The 21,002-nt window shown below is 38.7% G+C and overlaps 1 protein-coding gene across 3 annotated transcripts in view; it reads left to right on the forward strand.

Moving 5' to 3' along the window:
• Nucleotides 1-21,002, forward strand: part of PAPSS1 (3'-phosphoadenosine 5'-phosphosulfate synthase 1) — a 122,317-nt gene that overhangs the window by 35,237 nt on the left and 66,078 nt on the right. For all 3 annotated transcript variants that reach the window (XM_047798453.1, XM_047798454.1, XM_047798455.1), the window contains one exon: nt 20,168-20,281. In XM_047798453.1, coding sequence (XP_047654409.1) covers nt 20,168-20,281 — 114 coding nt within the window. The remainder of the gene's footprint in view (nt 1-20,167; nt 20,282-21,002) is intronic.

Consider the following 21,002-nt stretch of genomic DNA (forward strand, 5'->3'; position numbering starts at 1 on the left):
TCTAGGGTACTGGGCTACAGACCTTAAGCAGCTCTGTTTCTGTCTTTGAGGAAATTACATTGTAGGTGATAGAAACAAATTAAAGGATGTAACATCTAGAAAGTGTCTCAGAAGTCACAGTTTCAGTGTATACCTAGCTTACTGAGAGGCACAGGGGGCTGAGTTTGGAAAGGCTTTATACCAGATCTTTCTCGCCTGTTTATTCATTTTTAAAATATTTTTGTTGGGCACACAACTCTGGGTTGGTCAGATTTTTTTCTTTCAGTACTTTAAGGATGTTCCATGGTCCTCTTGTTTACATTGTTTCTGATGAGAAATCTTTTCTTTGTCCCCCTCTTTGTAATGTTTATTTTTTTTCCTGCCTAAATTCAACATTTTATTTTGTTTTTTAATTTTAATTTTTAATTTCTATAGGGCACTTTAAAAATTTTTACTTTTTTTTGTTTGTTTGTTTGTTAGGATATAGTTGATTTACAGTGTTGTGCCAATTTCTGCTGTAGAGCAAAGTGACCCAGCCATATATATATATATATATATATATATATATATGCTTATATTATTTTCCATCATGCTCTGTCCCAAGAGATTGCTTATAGTTTCCTGTACTGTATAGTAGGACCTCATTGCTTATCCATTCTAAATGTAGCAGATTGCATCTACCAACCCAAACAAACTCCCTGTCCATCCCACTCCCTTCCCCACCCCCACCCCCCTTGGCAATCACAAGTCTGTTCTCTATGCCTATTAAGCTCTTTCTGTTTCGTAGATAGGTTCATTTGTGCCATATTTTAGATTCCATGTATAAGTGATATCATATGGTATTTGTCTTTCTGACTCACTTAGTATGAGAATCTCTGGTTGCATCCAAGTTGCTGCCAATGGCATTATTTAATTCTTTTTTTTTTAATGGCCAGTTAGTCAACATTTTCTTTTAATCTTTGGTTTTTAGGTTTTTTTGTCTGTTTTTGTCTTTTTAGGGCTGCACATGCGGCATATGGAGGTTCCCAGCCTAGGGGTCTAATCAGAGCTGTAGGTGCTGGCCTACACCACAGCCATGCCAGATCCCAGCTGTGTTTGTGACCTACATAAACTCACAGCAATGCCAGATCCTTGACCCACTGAGCAAGGCCAGGGATCGAACCCGCAACCTCATGGTTCCTGGTCGGATTTGTTTCCTCTGCGCCATGATGGGAACTCCAGTTTTTAGCAGTTTTAATGTGAATTGTCTAGCTCTTTCAGTATATTTAGGTCTGTTTCTTTCAGTTTATTTATTTATTTATTTTTAAGTTTTTTAATTGTTGTTCCCCAAATACAATTTTTTTTCTACTGTACAGCATGGTGACCCAGTTACACATACATGTGTACATTCTTTTTTCTCCCATTATCATGCTCCATCGTAAGTGACTAGACATAGTTTTCAGTGCTACACAGCAGGAACTCACTGCTAATCCATTCCAAAGGCAGTAGTTTGCATCTATTAACCCCAAGCTCACCAGCCACCCCACTGCCTCGCCCTCCCCCTTTGCAACCACAAGTCTGTTCTGCAAGTCCATGATTTTCTTTACTGTGGAAAGGTTCCTTTGTGCCATATATTTGATTCCAGATGTAAGTGATAACATATGATATTTGTCTTTCTCTTTCTGACTTACTTCACTCGGGATGAGAGTCTCTAGTTCCGTCTATGTTGCTGCAAATGGCATTATTTTGTTCTATTTTATGGCTGAGTAGTATTCCATTGTGTATATATACCACATCTTCCTAATCCAATCATCTGTCGATGGATATTTGGGTTGTTTCCATATCTTGACTGTTGTGAATAGAGCTGCCATGAACATACGGGTACATGTGTCTTTTATAATGAAAGTTTTGTCTGGATAGATGTCCAAGAGTCGGGTTGCTGGGTCATATCGTAGTTCTACGTATAGTTTTCTAAGGTACCTCCATACTGATCTCCATAGTGGTTTTACCAGCTTACATTGCCACCAACAGTGCAGGAGGGTTCCCTTTTCTCCACACCCCCTCCAGCATTTGCTATATGTGGACTTATTAATGATGGTCATTCTGACTGGTGTGAGGTGGTATCTCATGGTACTTTTGATTTGCATTTCTCTAATAATCAGGGATGTTGCACATTGTTTCAAGTGCTCGTTGGCCGTCTGTATATCTTCCTTGAAGAAATGTCTATTCGGTCTTTTGCCCATTTTTCAATTGGGTTGTTGGCTTTTTTGCTGTTGAGTTGTATAAGTTGCTTGTATATTTTAGAGATTAATCCCTTGTTAGTTGCATCATTTGAAACTATTTTCTCCCATTCTGTAAGTTGTCTTTTTGTTTTCTTTTTGGTTTCCTTTGCAGTGCAAAAGCTTGTCACTTTGATTAGGTCCTATTCATTTATTTTTGCTTTTATTTCTGTTGTTTTGGGAGACTGATCTTAGAGAACATTTGTAAGGTTGATGTCAGAGAATGTTTTGCCTATGTTTTCTTCCAGGAGTTTGATGGTGTCTTGTCTTATATTTAAGTGTTTAAGTCATTTTGAGTTTATTTTCGTGCATGGTGTGAGGGTGTATTCTAGTTTCACTGATTTTGCATGCAGCTGTCCAGGTTTCCCAGCAATACTTGTTTCTTTCAGTTTAGTGTTCTTTTACTTTCTTGGGTTGATAGTTTGTTCTTTTCTTGGTTTTTTTAGAACTCTTGACCATTATCTCTTCAAATACTTCTTTTGTCCTATTACCGCTCCTCCTCCTCAGACTCTAGTTACACTTATGCTAGACAATATAATACTGTTCCACAGTCTAAAGATACTTGTTTTTTCACTCTTTTTGTTTTAATTTTTCAGCTTTAATAACTTCTCTTTACTTATTTTTGTTTTTTGATTCTTTAGCTGTATCCAGTGTATTGATTTGTCCATAGAAATAATTTTAAAACTCTGATAATTAAAAATTCTATCATTTTTCAGATTTTAGAATTTTAATATAGTGTGCACCTCTAGTGTTGAAATCCTCTGTCTTTTCATGCACACTGCACTTTTGCACTAGATCTTTTAACACAGTTATTGTAGTCATTTTAGTGTCCTGCTTGAGGGAGTTCCCATCATGGCTTAGTGGTAACAAGCCCAACTAGAATCCATGAGGCCCAGGTTTGATCCCTGGCCTCGCTCAGCAGGTTAAGGATCTGGTGTTGCCATGAGCTGTGATATAGGTCACAGACATGGCTGGAATCTGGCATTGCTGTGGCTGTGATGTAGGCTGTTGGCTACAGCTCCGATTTGACCCCTAGCCTGGGAACATCCATATGCCATGGGTTCACTAAAAAGGAAAAAAAAAAAAAAGTCCTGCTTGATGGTTCCAACCTCTGGGTCATTTCTAGATGTTGCTAAATTTCTTATCAGTGGGTGGTTTTCTTGCTTTTTTGGTCTAAATTTTTTTTTTTTTTTTTTTATTGAATGCTGGATATTATATCTGGAAGAACAGTAGAGATTGAGGTCATTAGTATTTATGTTTTGGGCATTTATGTGCTTTTCCTGTCACACTGTGAGTGAAGTGAGTTGAGGTAATTTAGTCAGTAGGTCAGCTGGGTTTGAGTTGCCTTATTCTGCAGTTACTTTAAGGACCACCAGCTTCAAATATCTCTAGCGATGGGCTGTTCTACCCTGTGCTTAGTGTGGGATCTGGCCTGCTGGAGAGTTTTCCCCAGTGTTTCTACTCAGCCCTCAGCTTTTGGCATTCGCTATGTGCCTGTATCACAGAAGGGGGTCTTGCTCCAGGCTCTTGCTCCTCTTAGCAGTAAACTGTGGTTGCTTATTATTTTGTGCCAGGCTTATGATGGGGGAGCAGTGCTGGTTCCTCAGTTCTCTTGGTCCAGCTTCAGGCTTTAGCAGGATCTATGTGCCTGGGTCTTGGAGTGGGTCTTTCTTAATGTCTCTTCCCCTCCCTGCATGGTTGCCAGCCTGTCTTTGAAATTGAGAGGTCTTGGAGGGTGAGTTTTCTGCTCCTCACATGCAATAGCAGATCCCTGGTTTGTATCAGTTCAGGATCCCTGGCCAAGAGTGTTTCCTCTACTTCTCTGCAGACTACATTTGCTTCTACCCCTCCCCAGAAACAGCGGACCCTGGAGGGGTTCCTACCCTTTCCTATCAGCTTTAGGTTTTTGTGTTGGATGAAACTACACAGGGATAGTTTGTTGGATGCAGAGAGTGGGCAGAGCTTTGTGTCCATGCACCACTGACTGAGAGAGCTCTCTCTCTGGTCTCCAGACCTACTCCTGATCTTCCTTTTGCATATGAGTTTTAGACCTTCTTGTAAGTGAGCAAAGAGCGCTTCGTGTCTGTGTTCCAATCATACTACCTGTGACAGTAGTTCACACTTAGGTCTCTAAGAGTTTTCAAAACTTTGAAGCTGTTTTCTTTCTTTTTTTTTTTTTTTGTCTTTTATTCTTTTTAGGGCCATACCTACAACATATGGAAGTTCCCAGGCTAGGGGTCTAATCAGAGCTGTTGCCACCGGCCTATGCCGCTGCCATAGCAATGCAGGATCTGAGCTGCATCTTTGACCTACACCACAGCTCATGGTGGCACTGGATCCTCGACCCACTGAGCAGGGCCAGGGATCAAACCTGCATCCTCATGGATATTAGTGGGGTTCGTTACCACTGAGCCACAACAGGAACTCCTAAAGCTGTTTTTTTCTACCAGTTTTTTTTAAAGCCACCTTTTCCCCCATGCTCTATTAAGTGAAATAGTTCATGTGTCTTGACTTTTTGTGGTGGGACTTGTCACTCTTTGGAAGCAGTTCATGTTACTGCTTTAGGACCTCAGCTCCTGTGATGGGCTCAGGGAAGGTGGATTTTATAGATTAGCTGGCTTTTCCTCTTGTTATGTATTGTGTAACCTCTGTGTTTCATTTTCAGTGAATTATTTATCCTTACCCTACTTTTACTCTAGGGTTATTTATAGTTTTGTTACAATTTGTGTGAAATCAATAAATATTCTATGCCATTTTTATCAAAACTGTATTTTTGGTATGATTGTAGTTGTGTTTGTATCTTTTTTTTTTTTTTTTTGGCTGCACCTGTAGCATGTGGAAGTTCCTGGGCTAGGGATCAAACCCCAGCTGCTGCAGTGACAATACTGAGTCTTTAACTTGCTGTGCCACAGGGAAACCTCCCATGTCTAGAATCTAAATTTTTTTTTTAACTTGAGATTTGTCATATCAGTGTTATCAAGTTATTCATAGTTTTATTTTCTATTAGTTTGGATTATCTATTTTTATATCTAGTTAATGATTTTACAAAACTTCAGAACAATACAAATAGATATTATCATATAATTTTAGGGGGCTCATGAATCTCTGAAACTAATTTATGGGCTATAGATAATTCCAGATAGTTCAGACATTTATAAGGGGTTATTAAACTTAGTGATGGGTAGCCTCCTTCCCTTCTTTCTTTCCTTCAGCTCCTAACCACTTATTTGGGGCCATACTCAGAATAGCAATTTAAAATTTTTTTTTGTAGTGGACAGGTGATTTTATAGTTTAAAAAATTATTTTGTAAGAATTTTGCATCTCTTCTGTAAGTCTAAAAATAGTACAGACTATGCTTGTATATTTTTCACTCAACTTCCTCTTAGGTTACTAACTTATATGACCATAGACCATTTCTCAAAGCTAAGAGATTAACCTTGGTAGTAAAGCACAAACTTAACTTGAATTTTTCCACTAATGTCCTTTTCTCTTGTCGGATTCAATCTGGGATCCCACACTATTTAGACTTAAATTGTTTTTAAGCATGATTCTGTAAAATAAAAAATACTGACTCATTTGGTGTCTGTTACGCACATGACTTTGCTTTTTTTTTTTTTTTTCCCCCTGTAATGCTAAAAAATTGAGGATGACTGCCGCTATGCAGTTTTATACCACTTGATATTCCCTTACTTGGTTACCCCACCTCTGGTTCTGTATTTCTTTTATTCTATCCTATATTGTTAGCAGAATCATCTAAGGTGTAGTCTAATTTTTTTTTTTGTTAACTCTATGACATTCATAACATTCATATATTTTCCCATTGTTTATATAATTAAGGTAATTTGTGTTCAAAGTTCTCCATAGTTTGGTTCTAAGCTGCATTTTTTCTTATTGCTGTTTATATGTCTTTCTCCACAGAGTTTACTTTTTTTGGTTGATGCTGTTGCTTGCCTTTTGTCTTTGTGGCCTTAATTAATGCTTTGCTCCTAATTCATTCCTAATTAATGATTATATTTATTGTTCTTCCCTTATACAGATATTACTCTGTATTATGCTTGCTAGACAATCTGATAATTGGACAGTTTCATCCAAGGTTTTGAAAAAGAGGATAGATGAGAAACTAACATTTGGTGGATACTTATTATAAAGGACATATATGTGGGGCTTTGTGTCTTTAAAAATGTTTGCTTCGTTTGTTAGAATCTAGAGGAAAGCAGGCTCCTACTTTAGCTTCTATCTACCTCTCACTTGAATTACTGTGTAGTTTCCCACTTGGTCTTTGCACCGAATGCTTTATACATGTTGTCTAATTTTATTCACACAGTAAACCTATGAAATATTTCAGAGATGTTAACTAACTTGCTCATGAACTTACTGGATTCTATACCTAGAATTCCAGGTATATGAATTCGTAGAATTCATTTTCATATGCCTCTGACTTTTACTTTCAGGAATGCTTGCATTGTACTTCAGGTATAACATAATTAAGTTTACAGCCAGAAATGTATTCTGGTTATATTAGTTTAAGACAGAGAAATTTTCTTTTGAAAAATTGTTCGTTTTTATCCTAAAGCATGATGGTGACAAAAGAAGAAATGCAAGAGCCTCCTTAATGTAGTTGCTTTTTTGGATACCACCCTCTTAAGGGGAAAAGATTTCAATTGTATGCTTTCCTAAGTCAATGACTTCACTTCCTATTGAAGTCTGAGTTGTACTGGTTGATCCTGTGAATTAATTAATAACTACTCAGTGCCGTATGTACTAACACTATTGTAAAATACTGTGGACGTGTCAGTGGATTAGACAATACAAATTCCCGCCTCATGCCTTAATTTTCTGTCCTTACTACCATTACTTCTAGTTATTAACCAGAATGACTATATAAATCCTTTTTTTCTTTTATAACATGATGTAGGAGTTAAAAATACAATTGAAGGAAATGCATACATGTACACAGCTGCTTCTGTTCTTACATTTATTTTCCTTTGATTGATTTTCTCAAAGTTGACTCTTAAATAAGCCTCAGAACAGATGGGTAAACAAGTGAATGCCTGATTCTCAAAGTTCACAGTTAGTTGGTGATACAGGGAGTTTATTTGCCTGTTGTGCCCAGATTGAAGGTGACTTAATATAATGTGCACTTTTCCTGACAAAACTTCTTCTCTCTGGTGATCTAGTGCAATTCAACCTCCTTGTCATCCCAAAGGCATTTGTTAGGTTTTCCAAAGGTGGGTCATGTGAGCTCACATAGTCCAGCTAATAGCACAAGGACAGGCTGGGGCCGGAGAGGATGAGAATGTCGAGTGCCGTGGTGTTTTAAACAAGGAATAGTAACCAGATCTCTGTAGCTTTATAGTGTCTTTTAAGAGGTTCTGCATTGACCAGCATTACATGGAAGAATATAATTGTGTGTATTGAAAAGGGGTGGCGTGGGGGGAGGTGGAGGCTGGCAGCAAGAACTCCCATGAGCTGAACTCTTAGCATGTGCAAGGCCTTTGGTAGTTGCTTCCGTAGCATTACTGCTTTTAATTTGTGTTAAAATTATGAGAGGGAGTTATCTTGTGGTGCAGTGGGTTAGGGATCTGGTGTTGTCACTGTAGTGGCTTGGGTTGCTGCCGTGATGTGGGTTTGATCCCTGGCCTGGGACCTTCCACATGCCACAGGTGTGGGCAAATACCCCCCCACCCCCAAACTAAGAAGTAGTTATAATTTTCCTCATTTTACTGATGAGGAAACAGATTCAGGGAGATGAAGCTGTTTGTCCCAGGATAGTTCATTCAGAGTTCAACTCATTGGGACACTGATGGATCTTGCAGCCCACACACACTCTTTCTACTACAATGGCTTTCCCAACACTGTCCAGATTCTATTTCTAGTTTATGTCTAAAAAATGAATCTTTTCTCCACACTCTTTCACAGTCAGTGACCATTTGTTTTCCTAAGTGTAGTTGGGATTAAGAAATAGAGAGGCATAGGCCTTAGAAAGAATTAATATTTTTAGAATATTTCTAAAGTAATTCAGATCAAAGATGACACTGTCTCAAATGGAAAGAATGTTTACTCTGTAAAGAAATAAACTACCCATGCCTGTCTCTAGTTAGTGTAATGTGTTCTTTGTGGTGTGAAATAAGAAAAGTGTTTGCAGGTTATTTACTTTGCCTTGGAAAACTGAGGAACATTTTGCCAGATGAGTTATGATTTAATTAGGTCCTAAAACCTCAATCTAATTGGTAAATGAGTGACTTGGGTTATTAATGCCGAATACTTCTTTTTAAAATAATAGAGGTAAATAAACTTTATGTCTTGTTCAGGCTCTACTTTTGAGGTTTTATTCCTCACGTCGACCAATTCTTTGATTCTCTGACACCAACTGGCTGTCCAGCAATTCAGTTCAGTTCTGACAGTAACTATCCAGAGGTGGCTCCAACCCTGTGGATTAAGGGCTATGCTTTTAACCTGGAGTGCTGTGTGGCATAAGGAGGTAGGCTTCTTGCTCACAAGATTGCCTCTCCTTCAGATGCCAGCTGCAATAGGTGACCAGGCTACCTACATTTTTTTTTTTTTTAATACTATCACCAGTTTGTCATAAAGGATACAAACCTGGAGCAGCCACGGGGAAGAGACTTAGGAGGTGAGAAGAGGCAGAGAGCATCCTCTCTCCAGACACTCCATCTTCCATGTGTGTTCAAAACCTCAGAAAAGCTCTGAACCGGTCCTTTTTTTTTTTTGATGGTTTTATCATAGAGGCATAGACAGGCATGGTTGATTAAGTCTTTGACCATTGGTGATTGAACTCAATTTCCAGGCCCTTCGCCAGTGCAGAGGTCTGGGTGTGAGGGGTTGGGTGGGGGGCTGAAAGTTTGAATCCTCTAACTGGATTGGTCTTTCTGGACAAGCTCCTAAGGTCAGAGTATCTCATTTTCATACCAAAGACACTCTTATCATTTGGGAGATTCCGAGGGTTTGAGAGCTCTGTGCCAGGAACTAGAGACAAAAACCAGATAGGAGTTACTGTTGTGGCTGGAGTTCTTGTTGTGGCTTAGTGGTTAAGAACCTGACTAATAGTATCCATGAGGATGTAGGTTCAATCCCTGCCTGGCCTTGCTCAGTGAGTTAAGGACTTGGCATTGCCATGAGCTGTGGTGTAGGTCACAGATGGGGCTCAGATCTGGTGTTGCTGGCTGGCAGCTGTAGCTCTGATTCAACCCCTAGCCTGGGAATATCTATATCTATATGCAGCCCTGAAAAGAAAAACAAACAGCTAAATATTTTCCATTGTATTACAGCTTTTTAAGAGGGCAAAGAGTAGTGTGGTTTGGGACTCTAGGGGATGAGGGTATTTGGGAAGTGCTGCTTCCCTAGTGATAAATGGAATTTTTTTGTAATGCTTGGCATTACTTTGGAGAGACTCTTTTGAAGTGTATTCTACGAAGTATTTTTTCTTTAACGTTCTTTACCATTGATAAAAAATTAATTGGTTCATCTAAGAAGGAAATGGAAATTTTTATTGAGGCCCCTTCTAGAATTATAACCCAGGAAAAAACAGCCTCTCAGAAGCTCTGAGGACTTCCACCCATTAAAGCTCAAAGCAGTACATAGTTTGTTTTTTTTTTTTTTTTTTTTGAGACAGAGGGCTGTACTTTAAATGACATAGATAATTTGCACAATCCAGATCTGTAAGTACAAAGTGGTGGGTCATCATGATCCCTTACTAGATCAAGAAGGAATGTTATCTTTTAAAAGAGTTGTCTCATTGGTGCCAGGAGAATGTTGCTTTTTAAGGTTGAACAGGAATTTCTGCTGATGGGGGAAGGTTTGACCAATACGTAATGGAGCTACACAGTGCACCAGGGGAGGGGGTGTCAAAGGTCAAATTTTCATGTTTGAATTTTCCTTGATTTGCTTTAGAATACAAATACTTATTTTGTCATTACTAAGATATGAAATTGGTTTTTGCTCTCCAAAATGTATATATATTTTTGGGGTGCACTACAATTGGGTATTTTATGTATTTTGGTTCTGTCATCTCTGGATTGTCTTCTTTCTTTTTTGACCTGGCCTATGTATTATAATTGGGATAGGCAATGTGGTCATTTATATAAATAATTTCTAAATATTTTGTCGCTTAGTTTTAAAGTGATGCCAGAATGTTGTTTGGTGTTCATGCTTCGGGGGCATGTAGTTTAGATAATAGAAATTTAATAGCTACATAAAAATATGATTGAACTTGAGTGCTCAATAAGTAAAGCACATTTATTTTCTTAATGTGCTTCAGTGGGCACATTTTTATTCAAGAAAATAAAGAACACCAGAAAATAACGAGGATTTTTTTTTTAGGTTGACTTTTTTTTTTTAAATAAAGTGTAGTTGACTTACAATGTTGTTCCAATTTCTGCTATACAGCAAAGTGACCCAGTCATGCATATATGTACATTCTTTTTCTCATATTCCATCATGTTCTATCCGAAGAGATCGGATAGAGGGCTTTTTAAGTTTTTTCCTAACCCTTGAATGGTCACTAGATGGCCTGCTGGTATTGCATTTTAACTTGGCGTGTTATGCCATAAGGAAGTAGGTTTCTTGCTCATGGTTTTAATCTAAAGTGATATTTTAAATACTGTTTTAAAATCTACTAGGAACTCTAGATTTACTAGTGTTATGAATTATTTAAAGGTCTGGCTTTTTATGAAATGGCAGTTTAGTGCTCTAAATGGATTTTATATTGCATGTAAAAGCCGACTTTGCAGCTTAGTTTTAAGGTGATGCCAGAATGTTGTGTGGTGTTCATGCTTTGGGTGCATGTAGTTTAGATAATAGAAATTTAATAGCTACATAAAAATATGATTGAACTTGAGTGTTCAAATCTGTTGCGATTTGGCTCAAGAAAAAAGTGCAGAAAAATTTTAAATATGAGGGAAAATTTTTAAATGTGACCTTACTATGTTTATTAACATGTTCACAATTCTTTAGGAAGATTAAAGAGAGAGGCAAAACTACTATTTTCAGGTACTAAATGTTGTGTATTTTGCCTGCCAATTTCCAGGAAAAAACAGACAGTTGTCTCTTTGAGCAAAGATATGGATATAACATATGTTAGATCTTAGATGTTTAGTCAGTCAAGCATAAAAAAAAAAAATTGCCTATCCATGATAGATTTTAGCATTAAATTCATATTTAAATATTTCTAGACCTATTTCATTAATGGTAGCATGTGAATTGTTTACCAACCCTCCATTCCGAACTCCTAAGAGCACCCATGTTTCCCCTTTACCCTTAAATGCTGCTTGGCTATTTTAAGGGCGGAAGGTTAGATATGTAGGGGTTAGATATGTAGACACTAGTTCCTGCCCTGGCTTGTGATCTTTTTTTTTTGGTCCTTTTCTTAGGGCCTCACCCATGGCCTGTGGAAGTTCCCAGGCTAGGGGTCCAATCAGAGCTAACGCTGTCGGCCTCCATCACAGCCACAGCAATGGAGGGTCTGAGCCTCGTCTGCGACCTACACCACAGCTCACGGTAGCACTGGATCCTTAACCCACTGAGCAACACCTGGGATCCAACCTGCATCCTCATGGATACTCGTAGGGTTGGTTAATGCTGAGCTACAATAGAAACTCCTGTTTTTGTTTTAAAGGAAATTGCCTGAAATAAAGGGTTTTATATGTACAGGTTGCAGGTTGTAAACAAACGCATTGTTTTCTAATAACTGCCTGTGTCTCTGGAAATCCTGATGAATCCCAAATAAAATGGTAGCTCATATGTCAGGGATTTCATGTTCTGTTGGCCAGATATCTTGTCTCACTTTGAGGTGGTTTTGATCCTTCAGATGTTTAGTAGTGGTTTTGGAAACTAAAAATATTTGTCCATAGATGTGCTCACAACTGCCTGTGTCTGCATTTTAAAAACTCTTTTTGTGTTCTCGATAGAGAATTCCCTCTACAGAGAATGTGCTTCCTCTGAGCACGTATTCCTTGTTCCTGTTGATTCACTCTGTTTGTGTTAATTCCAAAAACACGTACTTTATGTACCGTTTTAGAAGAGAAAAACAGTAGCAGCCTCTTTATTTTGCTACCTGTTAGGCATCAGAAGAATTTTATATGTGAATTATGAGGCTAGAATTCACTTTAGAATAATTTCTAAGTATGAATTTTGAAAAGTGCAGAATTTTATGAAATGCTTGTAATGAATAAAAATTTCACGCTTAAATAATTTTGAGAGAACGTTAATTATAAAGATCAAGCATATTAAAATGTGATGTAACTTAGAATAGTTTCTCAAAATAAGAAATTCCCCCTCTCTTGGAAAAGAAAGTGATTATAGCCTCTATGTTCATTCATATAATGCAGCACATTACAAAAAATGCATTCATCCTAAAGCTATGGCATTGTTAGTGTACAAAACATTAAAAGATAACTTGGTTGGGCTCATAATATAGATAGTACTCTTTCATGCCCAAACTCGTTCTCTTGGAGACACTGAGATTTGCTTACAAACTGTACATTTGGTTAACTTATGGTGTGGTTGGAAGGAAATAGACATGATGTGTAGAAACATTTGTTGGTTCTCAGTTCTTTGAACAAATTCTCTTCAGAGGGAGCAGATTCACATGCCAAGTGCACCCACCAGTGTGGTGGCATTCTAGAGAAGGGTGGAGGTAAGGCGGGGGCAGACCCAGCCTTGCACCGGGAGCATCTCAGTGGGCAGGGTGCACTGCTGCTCTTCATTAGTATTTGTGGGCTGACGCTAGTGATGCTGGCTAGGAAACCAGCTAAGAATGCCCTGTTGCATCCAACAGAGATCAAAAGATTGAGTCTGTTGTTTGTATTCCTCTGACCCTCCAAAATTGTTGACAGCTATTAGCAGTAAATCAGGGGTAGGAGGAGAGTAGTCAACACCCACCACAACACAAAAAAAGGCATCCCATCTTTACAAGGATGTAGGCTTCAGAGATGGCAAAAAAAAAAAAAAAGAAGCTTTATGTAGGACTGTTCCTATCAGTGAAATTCTTCTCTTCCCCGGAGCTCCTGTGTCCTTTGTTCCCCTATTGTGGATTCTGGTGTTCAAAGTTCTAAGGGGTTCAAAGTGGTGGAAGTGAGGTTTTCAATGTATTCACAGTGATGGGGTTTGAGAAAGTTGGTTGAAAGTTTATTTGTCATTAATAGAAACGTTTAGGCATAACTGAGAGATGTTGAATATCTTAACTTTGTCTAGAAGTTTATTAACACAGAAAGATCACCTGTGGACCAGAAACCCTTGGAATTGTAAATATGTAATAAAATCATGAAAATAAGAACAATTTATGTGACAAAATAGTTTCATAACTTAGTTTTCATGGGCAAGCAATAAAAGTTTTTTGTTTTTGTTTTTCTTTTTGAAGGAGAAGAGTACTGGGATCTGAGTTGAAATACCCGTTCCAACACTTATCAAAATTAACTATTCAACCTTGGAAAAAGTAACTCAGGTTGTCTGGTTCAATTCTCCCATCCGTGAAATGGGAAATAATAGTAATACCTGTCCCAGAATTGTACTGAGGATTCCATTAATAAATTAGAACAGTTCCTGGTATGTAGCAAGCACACTGTAATTTTTATTATTTATTGTGTGTTAAGCACATTGGAAGACAGAATAGCAGGGACTGGGAGTGAGTTTTAACCTCTCCTGAGTCTCAGTTTCTGTACCCGTAAAAGGAGGATAGCGATAGTTTCTTCTACTTTCTTAGGTAGGATTGCATGCAGATCAAATGAATTGATTCACATGAACCCCTTTGGACACTGCTGGTATGGTTAGCATCCAGTATATGTGAGCCCTGCAGTTACGTACTTTAAAAGTCATTTGTCACAACAGCCCTGTAACTTTATATATGAGTAAATACATTTTTCGTTATTGTTAAACAACTGAGAAGGAGACAAGTTGAGAAATATTAGATAACCTGCTCAAGGTTGCACTGTTAGAATTTGAATGCAGGTCTTAAATACAAAATAATCAGAGATAACTGACCTATAAGCCCCATATTGCTTTCTTGTATCTGTTTTTGGTTTTGAAGATAGTGTGCCTCTAATGTTTTGGGATTAGTGTAAATATTTAATTTCGAGTGTGTTTTATGAAACTTTATCATACTTTTTCTCACAAAACCCTCATGACACCTGTGTAACTTTACACTTTTGTGTAACTTAAGTACGGAAGTTAATGTTAGCATTTGTTCCTAGTGCGGAGGATTTAAATTCTTTATTTTACAGCTACAAAAATGGTACCTTTAAGTGCTTTATATGTCCAAGAAGTGAATTGAGCATCTAGGGAGGAGTGTGTGCAGTTTAATTAATGCACTTCATACAGTTTTTCCAGCAAAAGTTGATTCTGAATTTGTATTTTCTGGTTGACAGAGTAACAGGCTTTGTACAGACTGCTGAAGCTATCAGTTGCCCTCTAATACGCCCATGGGTGCGGAACGCTTGAGGGAGAATATACAGAAAGGACAGTGATAACCATCTATAGGGTGATTGGTTTTTCTCATTTACACATTCTCTTCACTGCTATTTTATAATTTAAAATGAATGTGTTAAAAGTAATTCCTGGTGTTAGGAGGTTCAGAGTGGACTACTTAAGCTGTTTCTCTTGCTAGATTTTTTTTTTTTTTTAAATGGTTGCACCCAGGGTGTATGGAAATTCCCAGGCCAGGGATTGAATCTGAACTGCAGCTCTGACCTGTGCCACAGTAGCAATGCTGGATCCTTTAACCCTGGTCATACCTGAACCACAGGAGTGACAATACTGGATCCTTAACTGCTAGCCCACCAGGGAACTCCTCCTGCTAGATTTAAAAAAGAGTCTTTTCTATTATGTAGTTTTTCTCTTTAGGTGCACAATGAAATCAAGTATTGTGTATACATTATGTATGTTTATCATTGCTTTGACTTCTTTGGAAAAATTTAAGACATGCTCTCTTTAGCTTGGGTTTATTAGAAATATTGTTACTACAAGATTGTATAATATTTACATCTACAAAGAGAAGCCAGTTAGAAGCTCTCTCTCCCCCTTCATCATTATTCTTTCATGCCCTCATGTAGTGCTTATGGTTAGTAAACACGGTAAACAGCTTTTTGCTTTGGGTACCTGCTGCAGGTCTAGAAGGTTTATGAAGTGCCTTATGCTGTGCAGAGTTTGTGCCTAACACTCTCCACTTTTCCTGTGAGCAGCAGGATGCTCAAGGGACAGAGGGCCTTCAGACACTTAGCTGAATGTGGTATGGTAGCAAACATATTTCTTTATTTCTTTTATGTCTTTTACTATTTTTTTTCCTTCATGTTTACTCTTCTTCTTCATTCTTGGGTTTACCATGAAAAAGATCAAGAGGCCTTGAACTTACCTATAGGAGGAGCTTGATTTTGGTACCTGATTTAGCAAGTGCTCTTCATCTTTGAGGGAACAGAGTATCAGATAAAGGTAGCAGAGTAATTCTTTCTAGGTTCGCAGAACCTGGAAGGGATGCTTGAGTGGCAGCACCCAGGCCTTTCATGATGTCATCTAGCTTTGAGACACCTATCTGACTCTGCTTCTTCCCTCCACCAAAGATAATAACATTAAGTCCAAAGAGAAGTTGAAGTTTCTTACCAAACTTTTCCCTCAGGAAAAAAAGTATTTAGTATCCTTAAACACCTGGTTCTTCCATTAATATTTATTTTGAATTACATTTTTGTTGTTTTGCTCTTTTAAAAATGGACTTTAGGAGTTCCCATTGTGGCTCAGCGGTAGTCAACCTGACTAGTATCCATGAGGGTGGGAGTTCAATCCCTGACCTTGCTCAGTGGGTTAAGGATCTGGCTTTGCCATGAGCTGTGGTGCAGGTCACAGACTAGGCTTGGATCCTGCCTTGCTGTGGCTGTAGCTCCGATTCGACCCCTAGCGTGGGAACTTCCGTATGTCACAGGTATAGCCCTAAAAAAGCAACGTAAATAAATAAATAAATTACTTTATTTTTAGAGCAGTTTCAGGTTCACAGCAAAACTGAGTGGAAAGTACAGAGCATCAACTCCCATACCACCCCCCCACTCCCCTCCTCACTGTGTACAACTTATTCCACCTTCACCATTCCTCACCAGAGTGGTGTGTTTGTTATAATTGGTGAACCTACACTGACACATCATTATCATCCATAGTTCATAGTTCACATTAGAGCTGAACGTTTTATGGGTTTTGACAAATGTATAATGTCACTTATGCACCATACATGGGATCCAGGCCTTGTCTGCCTGGGATCAAACCTACACCACAGCAGTGACCCAAGCCGCTGCAGTGACAACAGTGGAACTTTAACCTGCTGTGCTACGAGAGAAATATATAGCCTTTTCTTTTTTAATTTTTTGTCCTTTGTCTTTTTAGGGCTGCAGCGGAGGCATATGGAGGTTCCCAGGCTAGCAGTCAAATCTGAGCCGTAGCTGCTGGCCTACGACACAGCAATGAAGGATCTGAGCCTCTTCTGTGACCTACACCACAGCTCACAGCAATGCCAGATCCTTAACCCATTGAGCGAGGCCAGGGATTGAACCCACATCCTCATGGATCCTAGTCGGATTCCTTAACCACAGAGCCACGACGGGAACCCCCATTTGTAGCCTTTTCAGATGGGCTTCTTTCACTTAGAAATCTGCGTTTAATGTTCCTCTACGTCTTTTCATGGCTTGATGGCTCATTTCTTCTTAGCGCAGAATAATGAATATTCTCTTGGATGTACCACAGTTTATGCACTCATCTCCTAGGGGACTTCTTGGTTGCTTTTAAGTTGAGGCAATCATGAGGAAGACTGGAATGAATCTCCGTGAGTAAGTTTTTGTGCAGATTTAAGGTTTCAGCTCGTATGAATAAATACCAAGGAACACTATGGCTGGATTATATGAGAGTATGTTTAGTTTTGTAAGCAGTCACCAGAATCTTCCAAAGTGGCTGTACCATTTTGCATTCCCACCAGCTCTGAACGAGAGTTCCTGTTGTTCCACATCCTTGTCAGCATTTGATGTGGTTAGTGTTTTGGATTTTAGTCATTCTAATAGGTGTATTCTAATAATGGTATCCTGTTGTTTGACATTGCATTTCCCAGATGGTATATGTTGTAGAGTATTGTTTCATAGACTTATTTGTCATCTGCATATCTTCTTTGGCGAGATGTCTAGGTCCCTGGCCTATTTTCTTTTTTAAAATTTTATTTTATTGAAGTACTGGTTTGTTTGCTGTTTTTGTCATTGTTGTTTTGGGTACACCCTTGACATGTGGAATTTCACAGGCCAGGGACTGAACCAAGGCCACAAGATCCTTAACATGTTGCACCCCAAGAGAACTTCCTGAAGTATAGTTGATTCACAATGTGGTGTTAATTTCTGCTGTACAGCAAAGTGATTCAGTTATATGTATGTATGTATGTATATATATTTCTTTTACATATGTTCCATTATGGTTTATCACAGGATATTGAATATATTTCCCTGTTACGTAGTAGCACCTTATTGTTTATCCATTCTGTATCTAATAGTTTGCATCTGCTAATCCCAGACTCCCACTCCTTCCCTCTACCATGGTCCCTTCCCTTTGGCAACCACAAGTCTGTTCCCTATGTCTGAGTCTGTTTGTGTTTCATAGATAAGTTCATTTGTGTCATAATTTAGATCCCACATATAAGTGATATCATATGGTGTTTGTCTTTATCTTTCTGGCTTCCATCACTTAGTATGAGAATCTCTAATTGCAACCGTGTTGCTGCAAATGGCATATTTCATTCTTTTTTATGGCTGAGTAATACTCTATCATATATTGTATCACATCTTTTGTTTTTTGTTTTTCTTTTTCTAGGGCTGCACGTGCGGCATATGGAGGTTTCCAAGCCAGGGGTCTAATTGGAGCTGTACCCCCTGGCCTACTCCAGAGCCACAGCAATGCGGGATCCAAACCTTGTCTGTGACCTACACCACAGCTCATGGCAACGCCGGATCCTTAACCCACTGAGTGAGGCCAGGGATCGAACCCGAAACCTCATGGTTCGCAGTTGGATTTGTTAACCACTGAGCTATGATGGGAGCTCCAGTACCACATCTTCTTTATCCATTCCTGTATCAGTAGACATTTAGGTTGTTTGCACATCCTGGCTATTATTAATAGTGCTGCTATGAATATAGGGGTGCTTGTATCTTTTTGAATTATGGTTTTATCCAGATATATGCCCAGGATTGGAATTGCTGGATTATGCCAACTCTATTTTTAGTTATTTGAGGAACCTTCATACTGTTTTCCATAGTGGTTGCACCAATTTACATTTCTAGGACAGTGTAGGAGGGTTTCCTTTTCTCCACACCCTCTCCAGCATTTATTGCTTGTGTTTTTTTTTTTGTTTTGTTTTGTTTTTTCCATCTTTTTGCCTTTTCTAGGGCTGCTCCCGGGGCACATGGAGGTTCCCAGGCTAGGGGTCTAATCGGAGCTGTGGTTGCCAGTCTATGCCAGAGCCACAGCAACACCAGATCCGAGCCGTGTCTGTGACCTTCACCATAGCTCACAGCAACGCCGGATCCTTGACCCACTGAGGGAGGCTGGGATCGAACCCACATCCTCATGGTTCCTAGTCGGATTCGTTAACCACTGAGCCATGATGGGAACTCCTGTTTGTGATTGTTTTAACAGTACCCATTCTGACCAGTGTGAGGTGGTACCTCAGTATAGGTTTGATTTGCACTTTTCTAATTATTAGTGGTGTTGAACAGCCCATTTCTAATCGGGATCTTTTCTTGCTGTTGAGTTTTAAGACTTCTTTGTATATTTTGGGTAAAAGTCCTTTTTCAGATATGCCTTTTGCAGGTATTTCCCACCATTGTGTGGCTTGTCTTTTCATTATCTTGAGAATTAATTTATTTTGAATAAGAAGTTATTGTTGGCACATGCATGAAAAGCCCTCACTCAGTACCAGTTTTTTTTTGTTTATCAAGGTTACTTGATAGATTTGACTTTAAAAAGGTGAAAGTGAAGTTCCTGCCATGGTGCAATGGGGTTAAGACTCTGAGTGCAGCAGCTTGGATCACTGAGGAAGTGCAGGCTTGATCTCTGGGCCAGTGCAGTGAGTTAAAGGATCCAGCATTGCCACAGCTGCAGCGTAGGTTGAAGCTGTGGCTTCAATTCAACCCCTGGCCTGGAAACTTCCCTATGCCATGGGTGTGGCCATAAAAAATTAAAGTGATTAAACACATTTGGTTATTTTTCCTCAGTGTATTACGAATGTAAACAGGCTTTATAAAGGTTACTTGAGCAGTGTCTAAATTTGTGGTAATGACAAATATATACTTGTAGGATAAATGAGAAAAAGCAGTGTCCCAGTGTGATACAAATGAGTACATGGAATTTGGATAAAATTTCCAGGCTGCGTTTCATAAAAGATCAAAGAGTGCTGTTTCTCAGAGCACAGTGGTGGGAGTAGAGCTGACGTGCTTTGGAGTGCTGTGTTACATGACTGAAAATGTGGCTTTAAGTGACACCAGTGATAAAGATACACATGGAAGCTGGAGTAAAATGATTTCATGATGTGTTATGGATAATATTGATTATGTTCAGAGTGCTTTTTTCGTTTCTTTGTTTTCAAATTCCTTTTGTTGTTACCCTTACTTGAGGTCACCTCTTCTTTGCAGTTGCCTGATGTTGACATGGGCGTTACATTCTGGGAATTTCTTTCTCACTAGAGAGTGGGACATTATGTTTCATGGTTTCTTATATGGGATGTTATCTGCTTGAGAGTAGACCAGCTGGTCATTGAGAAAAATGATTGGGAGGTGCAGCATTAACCCCACCCCCCGTACTTCTTTTTTAAAGTCTTATTTTGAAATGTTAACTTTCTTCATTAAGATACCCTTTGGGGAACTCTAAATTGTTGAATCAAACATTTAATTGTATTTTTTGTGCATATATAGGATATTGTACCTGTAGATGCCTCTTATGAAGTGAAAGAACTATATGTGCCAGAAAATAAACTTCATTTGGCAAAAACAGATGCAGAAACATTACCAGCATTGAAAATTAATAAAGTAAGTCTTTGTTCCTTTTCATACTGAGTGATTTAGCCTAATATATAGTCATTAGTCTATAGAATTTGTGATTTTATTATTGTGTTTGAGGGCATGGGTGGTGGTGGTAGTTTTGTATATCACAGTTCCCAGGGGCAGGAAATATGTTTAATTTGAAAAACCATATTCCCAAATTACCCTAGCTCTGACTTGCCTTTAGTTGTAATATTTATTTTGAAATATCAAAGAACAAAGATGATGTAAGATTTTTAGGTTTATCAGAAAGAATACGGTCTAAGAGGTTAAGAAATACTAATCTATAATAATGAAAATGAAATTTTTTCCTTTAAATATGTTTCCTAATCCCTTGCCAAAACCCTGCCCCTCCCTTTCTTATAGTGTGAAGAATAATCCTATTGTATCTCTTAGCTCTAATAATCTCATTAGGTGTTTTTCTCAATAAAAAACTGCTTAGCGGAGTTGCCTTTGTGGCACAGCGGAAATGAATCCAACTAGGAACCATGAGGTTGCGGGTTTGATCCCTGGCCTCGCTCAGTGGGTTAAGGATCCAGCGTTGCCACGAGTTCTGGTGTAGGTTGTAGACGTGGCTCTGATCTGGCATTGCTGTGGCTGTGGTGTAGGCCGGCAGCTACAGATCCGATTAGAGCCCCCTGGCCTGGGAACCTGTATATGCCACATGTGTGGCCCTAAAAAGATGACCAAAAAAACTGCTTAGCTAAAC

Source organism: Phacochoerus africanus, chromosome 10 (genome assembly GCF_016906955.1).
Source record: "Phacochoerus africanus isolate WHEZ1 chromosome 10, ROS_Pafr_v1, whole genome shotgun sequence".
Classification (NCBI taxonomy): Eukaryota; Metazoa; Chordata; class Mammalia; order Artiodactyla; family Suidae; genus Phacochoerus; species Phacochoerus africanus.